The sequence below is a fragment of the Quercus robur genome, chromosome 4 (assembly GCF_932294415.1).
Source record: "Quercus robur chromosome 4, dhQueRobu3.1, whole genome shotgun sequence".
Classification (NCBI taxonomy): domain Eukaryota; kingdom Viridiplantae; phylum Streptophyta; class Magnoliopsida; order Fagales; family Fagaceae; genus Quercus; species Quercus robur.
Genome location: NC_065537.1, coordinates 35,253,158 through 35,272,640, shown reverse-complemented (window position 1 = coordinate 35,272,640; position 19,483 = coordinate 35,253,158). Strand labels below are relative to the sequence as shown.

The window sequence follows — 19,483 nt, the reverse complement described above, 5'->3', positions numbered from 1 at the left end:
ATTCTATTAAGAAATCCCCTAATGAGTTAACCTAATTACATAAGAAGAAAAAACACTCAACATCACATGCATAACATTATTACATCACTAAATCCATCACATGTGTTATGCATCCAATTGTTTTATCATTGCATTCATCATGCCCATCATGTTATCAATCATTCTCATCATCATCATCATCATGTTAATGCATGCTTATTGTTTTAAAGGGAATTCAATACCTCGATTTTGATTCATGAGCAGTCATTTTAAAGGGAATTCAATACTCTTTGCAATAATGTTGGTTTTATCCCGATCAGGTGGTTGGATCAAAGTCAACCATTAGTCGCTGCTAAAAAGTCAACCCTATGTCAAATTTGGTTAAAGTTAATAAAAAGCTACAATAGCCATTGATTTGATATAAAAACATGAAAATTTTCATATTGGTGAATTTTGGACCAATTTTGACCTTTGGCCAACTATCAATTAAGCAAAAGCATTTTGGTCATTTTGATCTAAAATGGAACTTTTAGCGTTTTGATGCTCAAACGGGATGAACCATAGTGATCTAGATATTCCCACAATCCCTTAGTGAGAAAATGATTTTTTTTTTTGAAAATCTTGGGGCCTGGCATGCCAATTTAGGGTGGACAAAATACGGTATCAATAGCTTTGATGGACATGTTTGGTTGATACCATGTATGCTTGTTGCCCTTGGATAATGTTATGCCTTGCTATCATGTGAGATGCTTGCAGTTTTTGTTATATAAAGCATGAAATGCTAGATGAATGGTAAGATATGTCATGCCTAGATGTAACGAAATGATGAGATGATGCTATGCCATGATAGTTGAATGCTAGGTTGTGTGTTATATGTTTGTTATAATAAACTTAGTGTGTGTGTGTGTGTGTATATGTAGAATAACCTATTAGAGGACCCTTTGATGGAATTAGGATGTGTAACACAATGAGTGAAGGTTGACCCATGGATCAGATGGCCTAACACCTTCCTATCTCCATACCTAAACTCTGAACATGTACTCTAGTAAGATTAGTTTTTCTACGAAGGGCACTACATATATTGTTCCTAGACCTAATCTAAGTGTTGACTTCATTTTTTCACCCTTCGCCAGGTCCATTTGGCCAAAGCGTACTTTCCATGTGATCTTGACGGGGTGTTTGCACTCACACATGAAGCCTAAGGAAAGGGACAAGACAAGAGAAAGTGATCATAGTACTTAAAAGAGAAGAAAGAGAGAGTTAGATAGGAGTGAAAATAGTAAGTAGAGAAGGCCGCTAAGTAGAAAATAGAGGGTTTTATGAAGTAAACTAGAGGGTTTTATGAAGTAAACTAGCACACTCCTTTTGCTGTGGACATATTGATCCTAGATCCCTAATCTAACAAGTTTTATGGAACTTAAAGTCCAGTCATAAGTCTGTGGAAGTTGGGGTCTGTGGGCTTTGTGACCTATTTCCTTTTGTTCTCTTGTAATGACCAAATGTTTGTCCCAATAAGATAATAGAACTGACGCATTATCCAACATTTTATTATTTGCACTTTACTTCTGTCACTTTTTGGTTGTTTGGAAGTATTTTGTGCTTGTGTGTAGATTGGCCTAGTATTATAAAGTCCATTCATTTGAGGACCACGGTAAGACCAAGGCCTGTGGGCGCAAAGGAGAGTACGCCTCTGGTCGAGTGGACCATGGTGGAGAAAAGTGGAGTTGCCTCCTAGATTAGGTCTAGGAACCATATTGGGCATTTTGGGCCAATCACTTACATACATGAATCTACATACCAGATTATGGGTCTAGAGTTTGGGTACGGCTTGGGAAGGAATTAAGCACCTAAGACAGCCTAGCTTGTGGGTTGACCTCCATTATTTGTTGCTAGGCCATATTTAATTAAATATTTTATTAAGAGAGCCATAATTCTTAACCTAAATATACATCATGCACTTAAGGAAAATAAAACACATAACATGTTAAAGATCACATCACAATATAAAGATTACAAATAAAACACAATCAAACGTATTATATAAAAAAGGAAAAGATAACAATTAAATTATAAACATAAGAAAAGATTATGAAATAAACCAAATATAGCAAAAATACTCAAACAAACATGGTAAATAATTAAACACAAATAGTTAACCTAAAACAGAGTCAAACAGAATCAATAAACACTCAATTTTGCACCTATAATTTAATCTTGGAAGATGGATGAAATGATCATTCTAAGTGCCCAAAAATCATAATTACATTTCATGTGTTAAATCATTTATCACATATCATAAAAACGATCTTGAGATTCTAATGATCGCAATGATATGCTTGGTTCCCAAATCAGACTGTTAGATTGAAACATATCACAAGATCAAGTTTTCATGGTCTGCATGCGTTTATTGGGTGAGACCATAGTTGTCAAATCGTGAATCGTTTTTTCATTTTTATGTATTGTGTATCGTAAAATACACAAACACTATATAAAATTTATAAAACATTATACATATACATATATTTATTATAAAATTGAAACATATGCAAATAATAACTACTTTAATTATTACTTGTGTTATAGTATTTGACTAAGCTAACCAAATAAACCAAATGGAAATATATTTTTAACATCCATATCCAAAAGATAAAAATATCCATATCCAAATTCATTAGAGTTCAAAGTCACTACATATTATATTAGTCAAAATACTTTTTTTCCTAATCATATTAATCACTGCCTAATCAAAATCATCAAAATCATCTCCATAGTCTAAGTCAATGAAGTTATCATCTTGCAAAATCATTTCATCATTGGCATCTTCTTGTACATCTTCTTCATCATCTCCAACATCCACTATCTCTTCTGGTTCTTCAACTTCAATAACTTTTTCTTTTCTTTTCTTTTTGGCATTCAAATTTCTTGGACCTATAAAAATAATAACAAAAAATATATATTGTCAAAATTAGCATTTTATTCATAATATAGAAAAGAAAATTTCAATTTAATATAAATTTATACCTCTCTTTCTTTTTCTACTACATCCTTCCTCATTAACTTCAAAACATTCATGAATGTCCATCCATGAAGTATCTTTTGGCAAGCAAGGTTCTTCCTTTTCGGTAATCCATTCATCATCAGATTCCATATCCGATAGACAAATTGGATCATATGAGTCACCATTCTCTTCTCTCTTTATTTGTCTCAACTCCAAATTAATATTATAGTTTACAAACACCAAAGCATTCACTCTTTGTTGCTCAAGACGATTTCTTTTTTTAGTGTGTACATGAGCAAAAGTACTCCAATTTCTTTCACATCCCGTTGCACTACAAGTTAGGCTTAAGACATGTATAGCTAAGTTTTTGAAGCTCTTTGCAATCCATAACTTTCCCACCACAATGCTATATTGCCAACAAAAGAAATTGTAAAGGGCTACAATATAATTATGATAACAACAAATGAAAAGCTACATTAAGATGATGATGATAATCAATAATAATGATAATAACAATAGCACATACCTGGCTACTTCTTTGTTCTTGTAAGTATAGCCATTTCTTTTCCAAACAAACCCTCAGCTTTATCAAATTTCTCCAATTGTAGATCAATCCTACACCTCTCCAAAGTTGTAGGACACATCCTTTCAATCACTTCATAAAGTCCAACTCTCACTTCTTCATTTGCAACAAAGTTGGGATCATAATGAAACCTATCACAGTTTTATATCTTATAAATAAATATGCATACAAAATATAAAGATAAAGATTAAAATATATAACAATTCAAATAATGAACTTACTTAGGATTGAGAAAATAAGCTGCTACATGTAAAGGCCTATGAAGCTGAAGCTCCCATCTAGTTTCAATAATTCTCAATATAGGTCTATATCTCCTTTGCACATCATTGAAATTTTTCCGGATTTGCTCTTTTGCTCTATCCATAGCTTCATATATGTAGCCCATTGCTGGTTTTGCATCACCATCTACAAGCCTTAAAACTTTTACTAAAGAGATCACACATTTCAAGCAAAATTTAATAGTAGGCCAAAACTTTGGATCACTCAAGACAATTAATTGGACATTAATGCCATCATTTTTCTTTGCATAGGGACTCTTAGCCCATTCCTCAGATGCAAACATAGACCTTAATCCAATTTTTTGTTGATATATACTCTTCAAAGTTAAGTAGGCAATGGCAAATCTTGTGAAACCTTGTCTTGCCAATTCCCTCCCTTCTGTATATTTTCTCATCAAATCAAGCCCCCAAATATGATGGTAAATAAAAACAGTGATCTTCTTTTCTTTTTTTTATAATATTTGCATGCACAGGCATATCACCAATGCCATGAAGCATTAAATCAATACAGTGGGCAGCACAAGGATTCCAAAAGATCTTACGTCTTTTTTCCATTAATTTTTCACCAGCTGAAACATAAGCCGAAACACTATCTGTCACTACTTGTACCACATTCTCCTCTCCAATTTCTTGCACCAAAGAGTCAAGCAATTAAAATAAATTTTCAGCATTCTTGGAAATATCGGAGGTATCAATAGCTTTAAGAAAAACTGTTCCCTTTGGACTATTGACAAGGAAGTTTGTGATAGACCTCTCTCTATTATCCGTCCATCCATCTGACATTAAAGTGCAACCTGTTTTTTCCCACTCATTTTTATACTTATCCAACGTGAAGCGCATATTTTCTATCTTTTTTTTCAAGAAAGTCACCCTTGTTTCATGATAAGTAGGGAGTTTCAATCCCTTGCCATAATTAGCAACTGAATACATCATTTTTTTAAACAAAGAGCTCTTAACTAAATGAAAAGGTATAACATGAGCATAAAAAAATCTACAAATAGCCAAACAAGTTGCAGTACGATCTTTCACCAAGGAAGGTAAAGTCACTTGTTTAGAATTTGATTTCCCTTTTAAGTATGCATCCATGGTTCCCTTTTTTGCATTATCACCGCCAATCTTTTGTAATTCATCTTCTTGAAGACATTCAACATCAAACTCATCATCAAGTTGCTCATTTTTTTTCTAATGTTTTCCAAAAGTTTGGCAAAATGATTTTTAACATCTTCGGGCACCTTCAAGCATGGTTTAACATCCTTATGTGTATGTGCCAAATGGTTTTTCATTCTTATGACTCCACTCCAATATTCATTTGAGCAATAATTACATTTAAGCTTAAGCCTACTTGTCTTATCATCATTAATACGTAGACAATGATCCCAAGTGGGATCTTTCTCCTTATTTCTTTTCCTCCTATCACCTTTTTTTTATATACCTAAAAGCAAATATGAACATATGAATTTATAGTCAATCAACAACTTTTATGTACACAAATTAAGCATCACAGTTACACTATCACAAATTCACAGTATTAATATTAACATTACAAAATACATATACATATATATATATATATATATATATATATATAATATTTATATATAAACACTCATATACATACATTGATACATATTCAGTATACTAAACTAATTTTTTATAAGCCACTCGATTATATTAAACTAAATTAACTAATATAATAGGTTAATAACAATAAATAATTACAATAATTTTTTAGTATAAAGAATTAATCAAAAAAATTTATTAAGAAAAAAGAAAAACTAACCTTACACACACAGTGGACCCAACATGAGGCAGCACTTGTTGTTGTTGTTGTCTTGCTCTAGTAGCATGTGGGGAGTGTGGGACTTTTGGGTTTGGAAAAGGAATAGAAGAAAAAGACAAGATTGTGGTCCTTTGGAGCTTGTGGTCCCTTGATGAGAGATCTCCTAAAACTTGATGATCTAAAAGGTAAAAAGATGAAAACAAATAGAGAAGAAGCCAAAGGGGTTTTGGGAAAGTTGAGAGCTTGAGAATTGAGATATAAAAAATGTGTGGGTGATTGGTGTGCCTATGTGGTGTGGGTAAATCAATTTAATTGTGGTTCAAATTTTTTAGAGCTAAAAAAAATAAAATAAAATTAAGAAGGCTTTTGTATTGGGCCAAACCACCAAAATAGCCCAACTTGCTTTTAAAAAAAATGGGAAAACGTTTTGGGCTAAACTTGGGCTGAAATTTTGGTTAAAAAAGCCTATTTAAGCCAATTGTTTATGTATCGTCCGATACAACTGATGCGTACAATACATACAACTGTATCGTCCGATTCATATGCACCTACGATACGTATCAATGATACAGAACTTTTTTCAAACGATAAGATACTGACAACTATGGGTGAGGCTGATCACGTGTGATTAATTGAAATTAATTTTTGTACATTTTTAGACCCCTTTAAACACAAGTTGATTAACCTAGTTATTTAGCCAAGTGATTTCTTAGGTAAATTATTCAAATCTAGGTTAACACAAGTAAATCATATCAAGTAAACAATGCGGAAAATAAAGAACACAACGATATGATAACTCAAGAAAACCAAACCGGTAAAAAACCTGGGGAGGATTTAACCTAACTATCCTCAAGGTAAAATAGATCTACTATGAAAGAATTGAAGTTTTTACAATAGCGACTTAGACCACTAACATCCTATTGCTACCTCGAGTAGAAAACTTACTACCACAACCACGTGACAGCTCCAAGTCCACGGACTACTTCTTTCCTTGATCCATAGCAACCACAAGTACTCCCACTTGTGTTTTTCTTTAAGTTCTTGAAACAGTAACTGAAGTGATCACCAAGCTCTCGACATCAATCTTGATCTTGATAACCCTAAGTGTGTATGAAGGAAAACACCTCTAAATCTCACAAGAGATTCACACACACAGCATATCAACAACCTCTAAAATGTCGTTAGGGTTTTTCCTTTTATACTTAAGGCAAAACATAAAACCCTACACGTCATATGGGCTTGGGCTGAGTTGGAAAATTCTTCTAAAAAACAATCTGCACGAGCTTCGATCGATCGAGCCTTATAGAAATTGAATAGTAATTTCTTGTAGTTACTCGATTCCAACTTTACATATACACACACTTTGAGCAACCTAAATCTAAACTAAATGTTTTGATCATGGTTTGCCAACATATACATATTGAAGTTCTAAAACATTAGTTCCTAATTTCTTAGAACCTAACAAACTCTCCCTTTGGCAATCTATGACAAAACACATACGAAAAAAAAAAATGCTCAAAGTTACAAAACAGCCCAATTCAACCTAACTACTATCTATCAGTTTGCCAGTGTAGACAGTAGCATGGCTGAATCAACCTGTATTTTCCTGTAACACTCAACAAACACATAAACGCATGTGTGGAAAATACAAGTAAAACAAAATAAATTCTTGATTTCACAAAACATAAAATAAAAGACATATATCATGAATAACCTTATAATATAAATCAATAGCCAATGTAGCACATGTGAAACAAGAAACAGAAATAAAACATAATGTCTCCCCCTAACATATACATCCCATAAAAATAAATACATCAGGAGCCAAAAAATAAATCATCATGAAGCACCTAGATACAATCTAAAGTTCCAAAGCTCCAAAAAAAAATCTCCCCCTATCTCCATTCATATGTACTCTCCCTTTTTGTGACGAATTGCCAAAGGGCAATCAAGACTCATCATCAAAAGGAGGTGGTGGAGAAGATCGTCGAACGTTTACCAAATCCGCTTGCAATGCTTGAAGCTTTGTGAGGACATCCACCAAAAGCTGACCATGAGCCGCCTGAATGGTTATGATAGTATCCAACATACTCCGAATGTTAGAATCACCCGAAGTAGAAGGTAGAGGATAAATAGTGGCAGTGGGATTAACAAACTCCTTAGCTGTAGGGTCATTTGAAGAAGGAGGATGGGATGCAACACTTGAAGAAGACTCTACACGAGGGTGTTTAGAGTTAGCTTTCATCTAAGCTGCTCTCTGCCTAAGGAAGGTAGCACCTATAGGAGCTATAATGTGTACGAGCTCAGACGCAGGAAAATCCTCTAAACCTAAATGTAATGAAATCCGATGTATGAAAACAGGGAAGAAAAGACCATGTGTTGTAGAACTACTCCTATGAACCTCAACCAAGGATCGAATGAAAAGAGTAGGAAAACTCATAGGAGCATCAATCACAAGGGCATACAAAAATGCACATCTCTCAATAGGAATGGTGTGCAAGTGAGATATGGCCAGATAGAATGACAAGAAATCCGGAAAAACAAATAATGAATCTCAGTAAGCTCATGAGAGGTAATCCGAGGATCAATGCCCCACTTAATGGAAGTACCGGTGACATATGACATAATGTCATCAAGAGGAGGGGTCTCATCATAAGGGTGGACAGGCTGTCGTACCAAAGGTACCCCAAGAGCAGAGGCCACTACTGAAGGAGTAATGGTATACTCTTCACCCCTAATCTAACTTATCACATACTGAGTGTTGGAATCATCGAAGTGGACAGAGAGGTTCGAGTAAAACTTTCTAATCAAGGCAGCCGGAGGAGGATGATAAATGTCCAACAAAGATAACCAGCAGAACTTTCTAATCAAGGCAGTCGGAGGAGGATGATAAATGTCCAACAAAGATAACCAGCCCCTATGCTCAAAGTTCCTTCTAATTTCTGGATCTAAATCATCTAACACAACCTTCCTCTCAGCCCACATAGACCTAAATATGTTCAACTTCTCATAGGCTTCTTGGTTTTTCTCAAACCGAAACCTATCACTATCGAAGGCAGGGGTAGAGGTGGACGTGGTTTTCTTATTGGCTCTAGTCTTCCTAACCATGATGCTAAGGGAAGGAAAGGAAAGACCAAAACAGAAACAAAAAAAACAAACAAAACCAAGGGTAGACTGCATTAGACAAGGTTAGAGAGATAAACAACAATAGAAAATATCAATCTATATGATGCATGAACAAAATGAACAAATGATGCATGCTCTAATGCATTGAGAACCGTTCAATTATACTTTAAGAATAAAGAATTGACTTGAACATAGAGTTTTAGGACAAAAACCCCAAAACTTTGAAAAACCTACTTTCAAAAATTTAACCAAATTGAGTAATTAATCATTACACTAGATAGAAATCATCATATAATGATATAATCAATCAATTTCACGAGTCAATTTTACCAATTACAGCCCAATTGAACAAAATCCCCAATTTCATGTAGTTTCAAGCCCTAGAATTTAAAATTTTTCCCAATCACAAATTTAATAAAATTAAAGCATAAGAATCATGTTTATATCATCTAAGAACAAAAACCCAGTGATCAAATTTGAAAGAAACCAACTCAAAAATAAAAAACCCCAAATTCCTATAGGTTCGAAAATTTCACCTAAAATGCATGAAGTATGTGAATAAATTGAAAAAGAAAGGGTAAAAAGGTCTTACCGGCACTTGAAGACAAAAACCTTGAGAAAAAAATAGGAAGAAAACGACAAGAATTGACTTGAAGTGGATCGGTCAAAAAGAGAGAGCATAAAGCTTTTTGAAAAGTTTGAATAAAGTGAAGAACACGTGAGAAAAGCTTATTTTAAAAAACTCTCAGACCAATTTTAGATCGGTTGAAAATTAGATTCGATCGATTAAAAAGCAATTTTGATAGATCTAGCACCAATTGAGCACTGATTGGGTTAGGTAGATTGTAACCAAAATTTTTATCGCGTTTTTGATCAGTCGAGCAACAGGTTCAATCGATTGAAAATTTGGAAAAATTAGTTTTCTAAAAAATAGAGCATTTTAATGAAGAAACTCCTCAAAGCACATTATTTTATGAATAAAATGCATGAGTATGAGATGAAAAGTTTTTGAAAAACCCTTGAATTCAACCCAGATCTTCCAAAAACAAGATTTTCAATCAATTTGTCCTCAAAACTCAAACATTAAACACATTTTGCATTAAAATCAAGGAACTTTTAATTTTGGATGATCACAACAAGTTCACACACAATATTATATACTAAGTTTATCAAAGAATAACTTGTGTAGTGTGTTCAACTAGTAATAGCTTGAAATACATGTGAGGTGATAAGTAGATAGTAATTAATCACAATTTCTACAAAATTCATCACATAAGTTTGAAAGTAACTATCACCTAAAGAGTTACATCATATAACTCTCACATCTCCTAGAAGACAAGCTTGCAATCATGTAATTTTCTTGATTTGCCTCATAATGTACTTACCAATTTTATTTCAATTTGAATTTATTATATCCCAATAATGTAAACACCAATTTTATTATTATAAGCTGAGGCTACACCTTATGTTCTTTTTGTGCATGTGCTACACTTTCTCGAGTACAAAATCATATGATATGCACTAAGGTGTTCATGATTGACTAGTAAACAGTGGTGAGATAGTTATTTATGCCTTTCTCTTAGGATTTTTTAGTCCTTACAATCAAAATCATATGACTTCAAGATCAAGATCATGTGATCAAAAACTATAAACAACTCCCACACAACATGCACTACAAAGCCAAAACTAGCAAGGTGCTATAAAATAAGCTCATCCAAGCTAAACAAGATACATAAACATGTTATGTAAAGATAATATTGCCAACCTTGATTTCAAATCCAAGAAAAATAATGCAAAACATATTTTTCCTTCCTTTTCCTCCTTTTTTTTTTTTTTTTTTTTTGGTTGAAAAGAATTAACAAAAACAACCTAGCATGAAATGCATGAATGATAGGCAATGCAAATCCTAAAAACAAAGAAAAAAAAAAAAGAATGGTCACAAAGAATAGAGAGATGAAGCATAAGGACCATATCAGAAAGATTCAATTAGATTGAGCTTTTTGCATCCAAAACTTTTTAGATACAACTCTTGCATTGGAGTTATTATTCATATTAGAATGATGAGCAACTCTAGGATTGGAATAAAGGTTTAAAGCCTTTACCAATTCACCAATAAGTACCATATGATCTTGTGCTTGAGGCACATATACTTTTGGCTTATTTGCTTGCCTAGCAGCTTGCTACTTGAAACTTGAAATAGTTTGGACGAATGTGTCCAGTCTTTCCACAAAAATGACAAATCCATAAAGGTCTATCATGCTCCTTATCCTTAGGAATGGTAGGAATCTTAGGCTTAGACTCTTTAAGATCAACCCTAGTCTTCCTAGGAGGTGTAACTTCTACTGGTTTGACAATCTCACTCACGAGAGGCTCAGAAGAAGAAACAAAGTTTGTGGAATGAGTCTTAGGCATAGAGATGCTATCTTCAAAACCTAGACTAATTTTGTCTAAGGGAGACTTCTAAATACTCAACATGTATTCAAGTTTAGAACTTGCAGACCTATTTGTTTGTTCTCTAAAAACAGATAATTCAAGTTCCAAATTCTTAACTTTATCAAGCAACAACATATTCTCAGTCTTCACCTTATCAAGCAATTCATTAGCATCAAACAATTTTAAGAGAAAATTTTTCTTATCAAGTTCAAGAGAAGCAATTTTTTTTAAACCTAAATCAAAATCATAGCATTCTTTGCAGCAACCTTGCAAAACTTATTATAGGTTTCTTGCAAATCAGCATTCTTAGAGAGTTCCCCATCAGAATGGTTCTCATCAACCACAACACTTTCATCAACTATAGCAGTAATTGTGAAAGCAATGAAGTTTCCATCCTCATCACTACCAGACTCATGATTAGAAACTCCATCATCACTAGGGGTTACAACCATAGCTTTACCCTTTGATCTTAAGAATGTAGGACATTCTGATTTCACATGACCATACCCTTGACAGCCAAAACATTATTAACCCATGGAATATTAGAGATTTGACCTACTTTCTCTTTAGGTTTATCAGTATTATTCACTTTAGTGGGTTCATTCCTTCTACAATTCCTAAGTTTAGCATTATTTTACCTTTTGCCCTTTTGATATTGTTCCTAAGAAAATTTCTAAAGTTCTTGACAAGATATGCAATTTCTGTAGCAGAGAGTTCATCATCAAATCAATTCCCATCAAATCATCAACCGACTTAAGAGCCATTGATTTGGATTTGTTTGTCTTGGGTAGGTCTAACTCATAGGACTGGAGAGATCCTACAAGTTCATCAACAGGGACGAAGTCCACATCCTTGCTTTCAGTAATGGTAGTCACTTTGGGTCTAAAATCCTTAGTCAAGGATATGAGAATCTTCCTAACAATCTTAAGTTGATCATAGATTTCACCCAAATTATAAACAAAATTAACAATATCATTAAGCTTAGCATAGAATTCATCAAAACTTTCATCATCAGACATTCTAATGCTTTCAAATCTAGTTGTTAACTGCTACAATTTATTTATCTTAACTGTCTTTGTGCCTTCATGCACAATTTGGAGAATATTCCATGCAGTATGAGCAACCTCAACATTAGAGATCCTCTTGAATTCCTCCATAGAAACAACATTAAATATAGCATTCATGGCTTTGTTATTAAAAGTGGTTGCTTCTTTCTGAGAACTTTGACACTCGCTTATAAGAGTAGTCGGCTTCTCCCATCCATATTCAATGGAATTCCAGACTTTCTCATCAATAGATTTCAGGAATGCTTCCCTCCTTACTTTCCAGTAGGCATAATTGTTCCCATCTAAGTGAGGTGGGATTGCAAGAGAGTGACCATGTTCCATGACAATAGGGGTCAAGGATCAACTCTTAGATCAAAGGATCTAAATGCTAGAGCTAATCCGCTTTGATACCATTTTTATGTTTTTAGACCCCTTTAAACACAAGTTAATTAACCTAGTTATTTAGCCAAGTGATTTCTTAGGTAAATTATTCAAATCTAGGTTAACAAAAGTAAATCATATCAAGTAAACAATGCGGAAAATAAAGAACACAATGATATGATAACCTAAGAAAACCAAACCAGTAAAAAACCTGGGGAGGATTTAACCTAACTATCCTCAAGGTAAAACAGATTCACTATGAAAGAATTGAAGTTTTTACAATAGCGACTTAGACCACTAACATCCTATTGCTACCTCGAGTAGAAAACTTACTACCACGACCACGTGACAACTCCAAATTCACGGACTACTTCTTTCCTTAATCCATAGCAACCACAAGTACTCCCACTTGTGTTTTTCTTTAAGTTCTTGAAACAACAACTGAAGTGATTACCAAGTTCTCGACATCAATCTTGATCTTGATAAACCTAAGTATGTATGAAGGCAAACACATCTAGATCTCACAAGATATTCACACACACAACATATCAACAATCTCTAAAATCTGGCTAGGGTTTTTCCTTTTATACTTAAGGCAAAACATAAAACCCTATACGTCATATGGGCTTGGGCTGAGTTGGAAAATTTTATAGAAAAATAATTTGAACGAGCTTCGATCGATCGAGTCTAATTTTTGATTGATCGAGCCTTGCAGAAATTGAATAGTAATTTCCTGCAGTTACTCGATTCCAACTTTACACATACACACACTTTGAGCAGCCTAAATCTAAAATAAACGTTTTGATCATGGTTTGCCAACATATACATATTGAAGTTCTAATACATTAGTTCCTAATTTCTTAGAACCTAACAATTTTGATTGGTCGATAATTAAAATTAATTAAATAAATTTATTTGATTGGTTGGTGATTTTGATTAAAAATAAGTTTAGTTGCATAGGAATAAAATAGATAATCTGATAATATGAGAATTGTTAGTATTTAGGCTTTCTAGAGCAATTATCTTTCAGATAATTATTTTTTAAGGATTTAATTATCAAGTTAAAATGGATTTTATTAGGAATACAAATTTTTTTTAAAATGTCCAAATACGATTCCCGGTCCAAAAAAATGCCCAAAACGTACAAGAAGAGGAAATTGGGCTGAGCACTGAAGAGTGCCAATCGGCACTTCAACAGTGCCAATTGGCACTTGAGGAGTGTCGATCGGCACTTCCATAGTGTTGATTGGCACATGTTGTAAATTGGGCCCAGATGCAATTAGTTCAAGACCCATCATATTTAATTTCTTTAGATAAAACCTGACCTAATTTCTATCTGCTGATTTTCTAAGCAACCCTAACTTGTTTTCTAAGAAAATACACCTCTATAAATAGAGGAGAAAATCTAAAATTTAGCACCTCTCTCTCCCCTTACTTTAAAGAAATTATGGAAGCTCTGCTATAAGAATTTCTTTTCTGTTGAGTGCCCTTATTATAGATCTCCAAATGATTTATTCTCTTTGATTTTTAACATAATCCCCTCTTGTAGAGAACATTTATGCAGGTATGTTCTTACTTTACTTTCTATAAATAAACATGTTCTTGTTTTTGCTTGATCTTCCATGAATTTGTTTTTGCTTCTTTCCTTGTTTATACATGTTCTTCTTATGTTATTACATGCTCTCTCTCTCTCTCTTTGAAAAATTCACACGATTAGTTTAAATATTAGTATGTTGATTGATTAACATGCATAGATCTAGGGTTAAAATTTCCTTTTAAGATTTTAAATTTGCAAAAATAAATTTGTCATGAAAGTTTGACTCTTTCTACTTCTAAAAGTAGATTTGTATTTTTCATTAAAATCAAATCTGTATTTTTTTAAGCGAAAACTAGATCTACATTTTTAATTAAAATCAAATTTGTATTTTTTTAAGACAAAACTGGATCTGTATTTTTCATTAAAATTAGCTCTGTATTTTTTTAAACAAAACCAAATCTGTATTTTTCATTAAAATCAGTTATGTATTCTTTTTCTAACAAAACTAGATCTGTATTTTTCATTAAAATCAGATATGTATTTTTAAGACAAAACCAAATTTGTATTTTTCATTAAAATCTAATTTGTATTTTTTTGAGACAAACCAGATCTATATTTTTCATAAGAAATTTATCTTTTCATAAAAAAATTTGTTTCCTCTCACATTAATAAAAATAAAACCAGATCTGAATTTTTATAAAAAATTTCATTCTTTTTCACCATGGAAACTTAGATCTAAACTTTTCATCAAGCAATCTCATCAAATCTCTTTCATACAAAATTAAATTGCAGATCTAGGATTCTTAAATAGTATTTTAATCTTAGATCTAGAATTTGACATGGCATTTGTTGCATATAATGCAACATTTTGAATAAGGGTACTAAAATGATCATTCAAAGTCTAGAAGACCGGACTTTTTCCAGACAGAATAGGTGTCTAACATTTTTCCATTCTGTAACCTAGCTCCCAAACCATAGGTCTTGGTTCGTAGAATAGTGCTTTATTTTTTATTTCAGCAGATTGTATCTAGGACCAAAGCTTTGTATTTATTTTCATAGATTGTATTTAGGACCAAAGCCTTGTAATGATATTCTGCCAAATTGTATTTGTACATTTAATTAATAAAACTTGAGGTATTTTAGATATGTAAATTGTATATTGTATTTTTTCTTATTTTTTGTAATAAAAAATAAGTGGCGACTCCACAAAACCCTAAAAGAGAGGCGCTGATACCTTTCTCTTTTAATTGAGAGCACCCCAAATGATTCGGTCTCTCAAAGGATCAAATTACATGTGAAAAATGATTAAAACAAATAAAAACAGGATTTTGCTATAATTTGGATTTGGGGTGCGTACGCATACTCAACTATACGTATGCATGGTTAAACCATGCACACACATACTCAAAGATGTACACACATCCTTTAGCACAGATTCGAAAAATTACATTTTTATGGATTTAATCATTCAAAGATATAAACATAGAAATCAAATAAGCACGTAACATAAAGGAAACAAAACAAAGCATTAACATAAATAAATAACCACAAGCAAACCATATAAATATCCTAAACACACATAAAATAAATAAACATGTTAAACTTTACATATAACTAAAATAATATAAAAAGAACAACTAAAACATATTATAAACAATCTAAAATTAGATTAGAACATGGATAAGAAGATTATAACATCAATCAAATATGGTAAGAACACTTAAGATAATATCAAACAAAGAATCATGTGAATCCTATAGAGCAAAGTGAGAAATCATGGAATAAAGACTCACCTTACTTTAGAATCATAGATTTAAGATGGTTCAACCAATCCCTTAGTGCCTACAACACAAATATTAGATTGAGGGAACAAGAATAATTAAAGAACACAACAATGGTTAGTAGGGGTGTTCACGATGTGGTGCAGTGCGGTTTTGAGGCCATTTTTAGCACTGCATTTTGTGGTGCGGTTTAGCCAAAACCATAACCACACCGCACCTCATTTTTGCGGTCACATGTGTGGTGCAGTGCGGTGCGGTGTGGTTTAAAGTTTAGCTAAAACCATAGCCGCGCTGCATCTCATTTTTATAGTCATATGTGCGGTGCGGTATTTAAGATGCGGTTTGAATGATTTGAAGCCGGTATATTTTTCGAATTTTGGGCTTTTCCTGCCTAGCCTAGAACTGCTTTTCCCTTTGTTTTGGGCCAAGTTTTAAGCTATTGAGCTAGTTTTTCTTTATTTTGGGCTAACTTTCATAATCAACACTTGCTAGGGCTATTAAACTATATATATATATATATATATATATATTTGAAAACTAAGGTTATTAAAATATTAATAATATATTTAATATTAAAATAAATAAATATATTAATATATAATAAGGTGCGGTGTGGTTTTCTCATTATAAAATCGCAAACTGCACTGCACCATGCGGTGCACTGTATTGTTACTTACGGTGCAATGTGGTTATGCCGTTTAGAGGGCGGTTTTGGTACGGTTTTTGCGGTTTGTGTGGTTTGGTGAACACCCCTAATGGTTAGTAATCACAAGTCAAGAACAAAAGATTTTGAAAAGGTTTTAGAAAACAATTTGGAAAATAAACTTTTTGCCTTAGAGAAGATGAAAGCTCTCTAGCTAGGGTTTTGATTGGAGACATAAGGTGAGTATTTATAAGTTAAATTAGGGTTTTTTGGGCTTTTTAATGATTTTTGGATGTTCTCAAGGGTCTATGGGTCAGCCCACATCAAAGCATGATGTTTTGGGCCCTTAAAATGAAGTTTTAAAACCCAGAAAATCTGATTGCCGAGTTGGCCAAACTTCAAATGGTCATAATACTCAATATAAGTCCAAATTAGGCGAATTTTATGTTTGCATTGAAGCCCAGGATGTCTATTTTTCAATGAAACAATCCTCACTAAAAAATTCTTTGTGGATCAAAAGGTATGGTCAAAATAGTGAGCAAATGTCATTTTTCAATATCGATTTCAAAGTGATTTGAGCACTTTTGAGCTATGATTACTTTCAAATATTATGAACTCTTTAATTACCATTGGTTGACATATTTCAAGCTCATCATTAGGGCTGGGGACCAAAATTTATTAATGGGTATAAAATGCAGTGTTTACAAGGCCTACTCACCCGTATTTCTTTTTAGGCCTTGGAGAAGACAAGCCCAATCTTCATTGTTGGACTTGGATATCACCCAAAAAGGTCCATGTTCACTGTTTTGGATCCTCAATTCTTGGTTGATTTATAATTTAAAAGTCCCATTTTTTTGGTACGAAATCTTGTCACGCATGACGCATATTGTTACTTATTGCAAACATTCCAATAGAATTAGTTTGTGCCCAACTAGGATCACATAATTTTTTATTTAATTGACAGCATGGTTCGTTTTAATTGCAGAATTATACACTCGTCGCTAACATCTATAGGTTTGTGGCTATTGTCACATGCCCAATTCATATCGTTTGAACTGGGGGCATGACAATATTTGATAATATATAATGGGTCCGTTTAGATTGAGCTTATTTTTGTTGAAATTGAAAACTGAAACTGAAAACACTGTAGCAAAATAATTTTTAAATGTGTGAATAGTGTCGTGGGACTCATTTTTAATGAAAAAGTTGTTGAAAAGTGGAATTTGTGGGTCTGTAAACAGTGCACGAATGTACTGTTCACGGTTGACTTGGTCAAATAGTGCGGCTGGAACCCAAAAAAAAAAAAAAAAGCTTGAAAACGCAACAAAACTTTCAGCCACTTTCAGCCCAATCCAAACGCTCTCAATATGACCTTAAAAAAAAAAGGCACAGATTACATTCATTCATGGGAAAAATAAGGGACATGTTCTAAATTGATGCATATTTTTATTCGTGTCACATACATACATGTATATAAGCACAGATAATAGTTATGGAAGATGTAGGAACTCTTCTACTTTGAAATTATTACATGCATCAATTTAGACTCTAGACTCCTAAACGCTGCTCTTGATGGAAGAACTGTATCCTGCTTTGTCATCATAGTATTTCGACCACAGCATCACACCTCCATACTTGGCACTACCTTTAATGGCCGGAAGCACTTTAGAAGTTAAATCAGCGGCTGGAATGAAGCCACTCCCAGCTGCATTAGGCGAAGCAGGAAGTCCTAAGAAAAATTTGGTGGCAGGAATAGAAGTAGTCCATTGGTTCCAATACTTTACTAGATTACCTGAGCTGTACTGGCATGGAGGGTTGTTATAGAACTGTACCCATACATAATCAAATAGACCTGTCTTAAGGGCAGCTCCCATATAAGCATCAGGAAATGGGCACTGAGGAGCTGCGGTTAAGTACACTTTCTTTCCTTGTTTGCTGTATTGAGAGAGAAACCTTGCAAGCTCATCCCAATGTTGGGTTGTTCCTCCTTCAATATCAAAGTCGATTCCATCCAAAACAGCTGCTCCAAGAGGGCGAGATGAGGATTGCCCTCCTAAGAAGTTATTCCAAAGATAGGTCGCTACTTGTTTAGCATCGTCAGTTGAAGAAAGAGAATAGCTCCCTGCACCTCCTCCAATGGATAACATCACCTTAATTCCTCTTGACTGACATGATTGTATCTCAGAGCTAAACCTGGTGCACCCATTAGTTGTTGGATCACAATGGCCAGCAAGGTTGATTTGGGGTTTTCGACCGTTGCCAAAGGTTGGAAGGAAAGCAACGTTGACAAAGGCATATTTACCTGTGGCACAAGTTTGTGCCAAGGTACCCTCATTTCCATTCTGACCCCAGTAGATTGCGATTCCACCAGCATTAGTACCAACCACTAGAATCAGAATTACTGATAAGAGGAAAGGTATTGAGCTTGACGGATTCGATGCCATAGTATAGTAGGTTTGTGAGTGTTCAGATAGTCACGGTTGAACTATATTTTTTCTTTTTGCTTGTGGTGTTCCGTGTATCACATTTTCAATCTTTTATAGGACAAAAGTAATCCTATTCTTACGGCCACAGTGAATGCTTTTGCGGAATTACTTCACATAAATGGTTGACATATGAAAATGCATTAAAGAGTCAAGTCGGTGTTGATCCCAGATCTAACCAAATCCTTTACGACTTGACTAGGATTTGCACAATTTCTTGATGAATTATAAGATAAGGACTGCCACTGTGATATTCACCAATAAGTAGATTTCTTGGTGGATTTTAACCAATACCCTAGTCGGTGGCTTGAATTCCCCACTTTATTTTATTTTATTTTTCTTTACTTTTTTACATATGCGATTGACAAAGATAACTAGAAATTTTGCTTTGTCTAATATTGCGTCCTAGTGCCGCAATTGGAATAGGAAGAGAGC

The 19,483-nt window shown here is 33.6% G+C and overlaps 2 protein-coding genes across 2 annotated transcripts; both read right to left on the bottom strand.

The window, feature by feature from the left end:
- Window positions 1-2,719: 2,719 nt before the first annotated feature.
- LOC126721800 (uncharacterized) lies at window positions 2,720-3,252 on the bottom strand. The gene is made up of 2 exons (XM_050424859.1): window positions 3,001-3,252; window positions 2,720-2,907 (listed from the first exon to the last, which is right to left on the bottom strand). Exons 1-2 carry the CDS (start codon window positions 3,125-3,127, stop codon window positions 2,720-2,722), a joined length of 315 nt encoding a protein of 104 aa, XP_050280816.1. The 5' UTR covers window positions 3,128-3,252.
- Window positions 3,253-17,989: 14,737 nt separating this feature from the next.
- On the bottom strand, window positions 17,990-19,109 carry LOC126721208 (acidic endochitinase-like). Its single transcript, XM_050424249.1, has one exon. It carries the CDS (start codon window positions 19,007-19,009, stop codon window positions 18,122-18,124), a length of 888 nt encoding a protein of 295 aa, XP_050280206.1. The 5' UTR covers window positions 19,010-19,109; the 3' UTR covers window positions 17,990-18,121.
- Window positions 19,110-19,483: the final 374 nt, after the last annotated feature.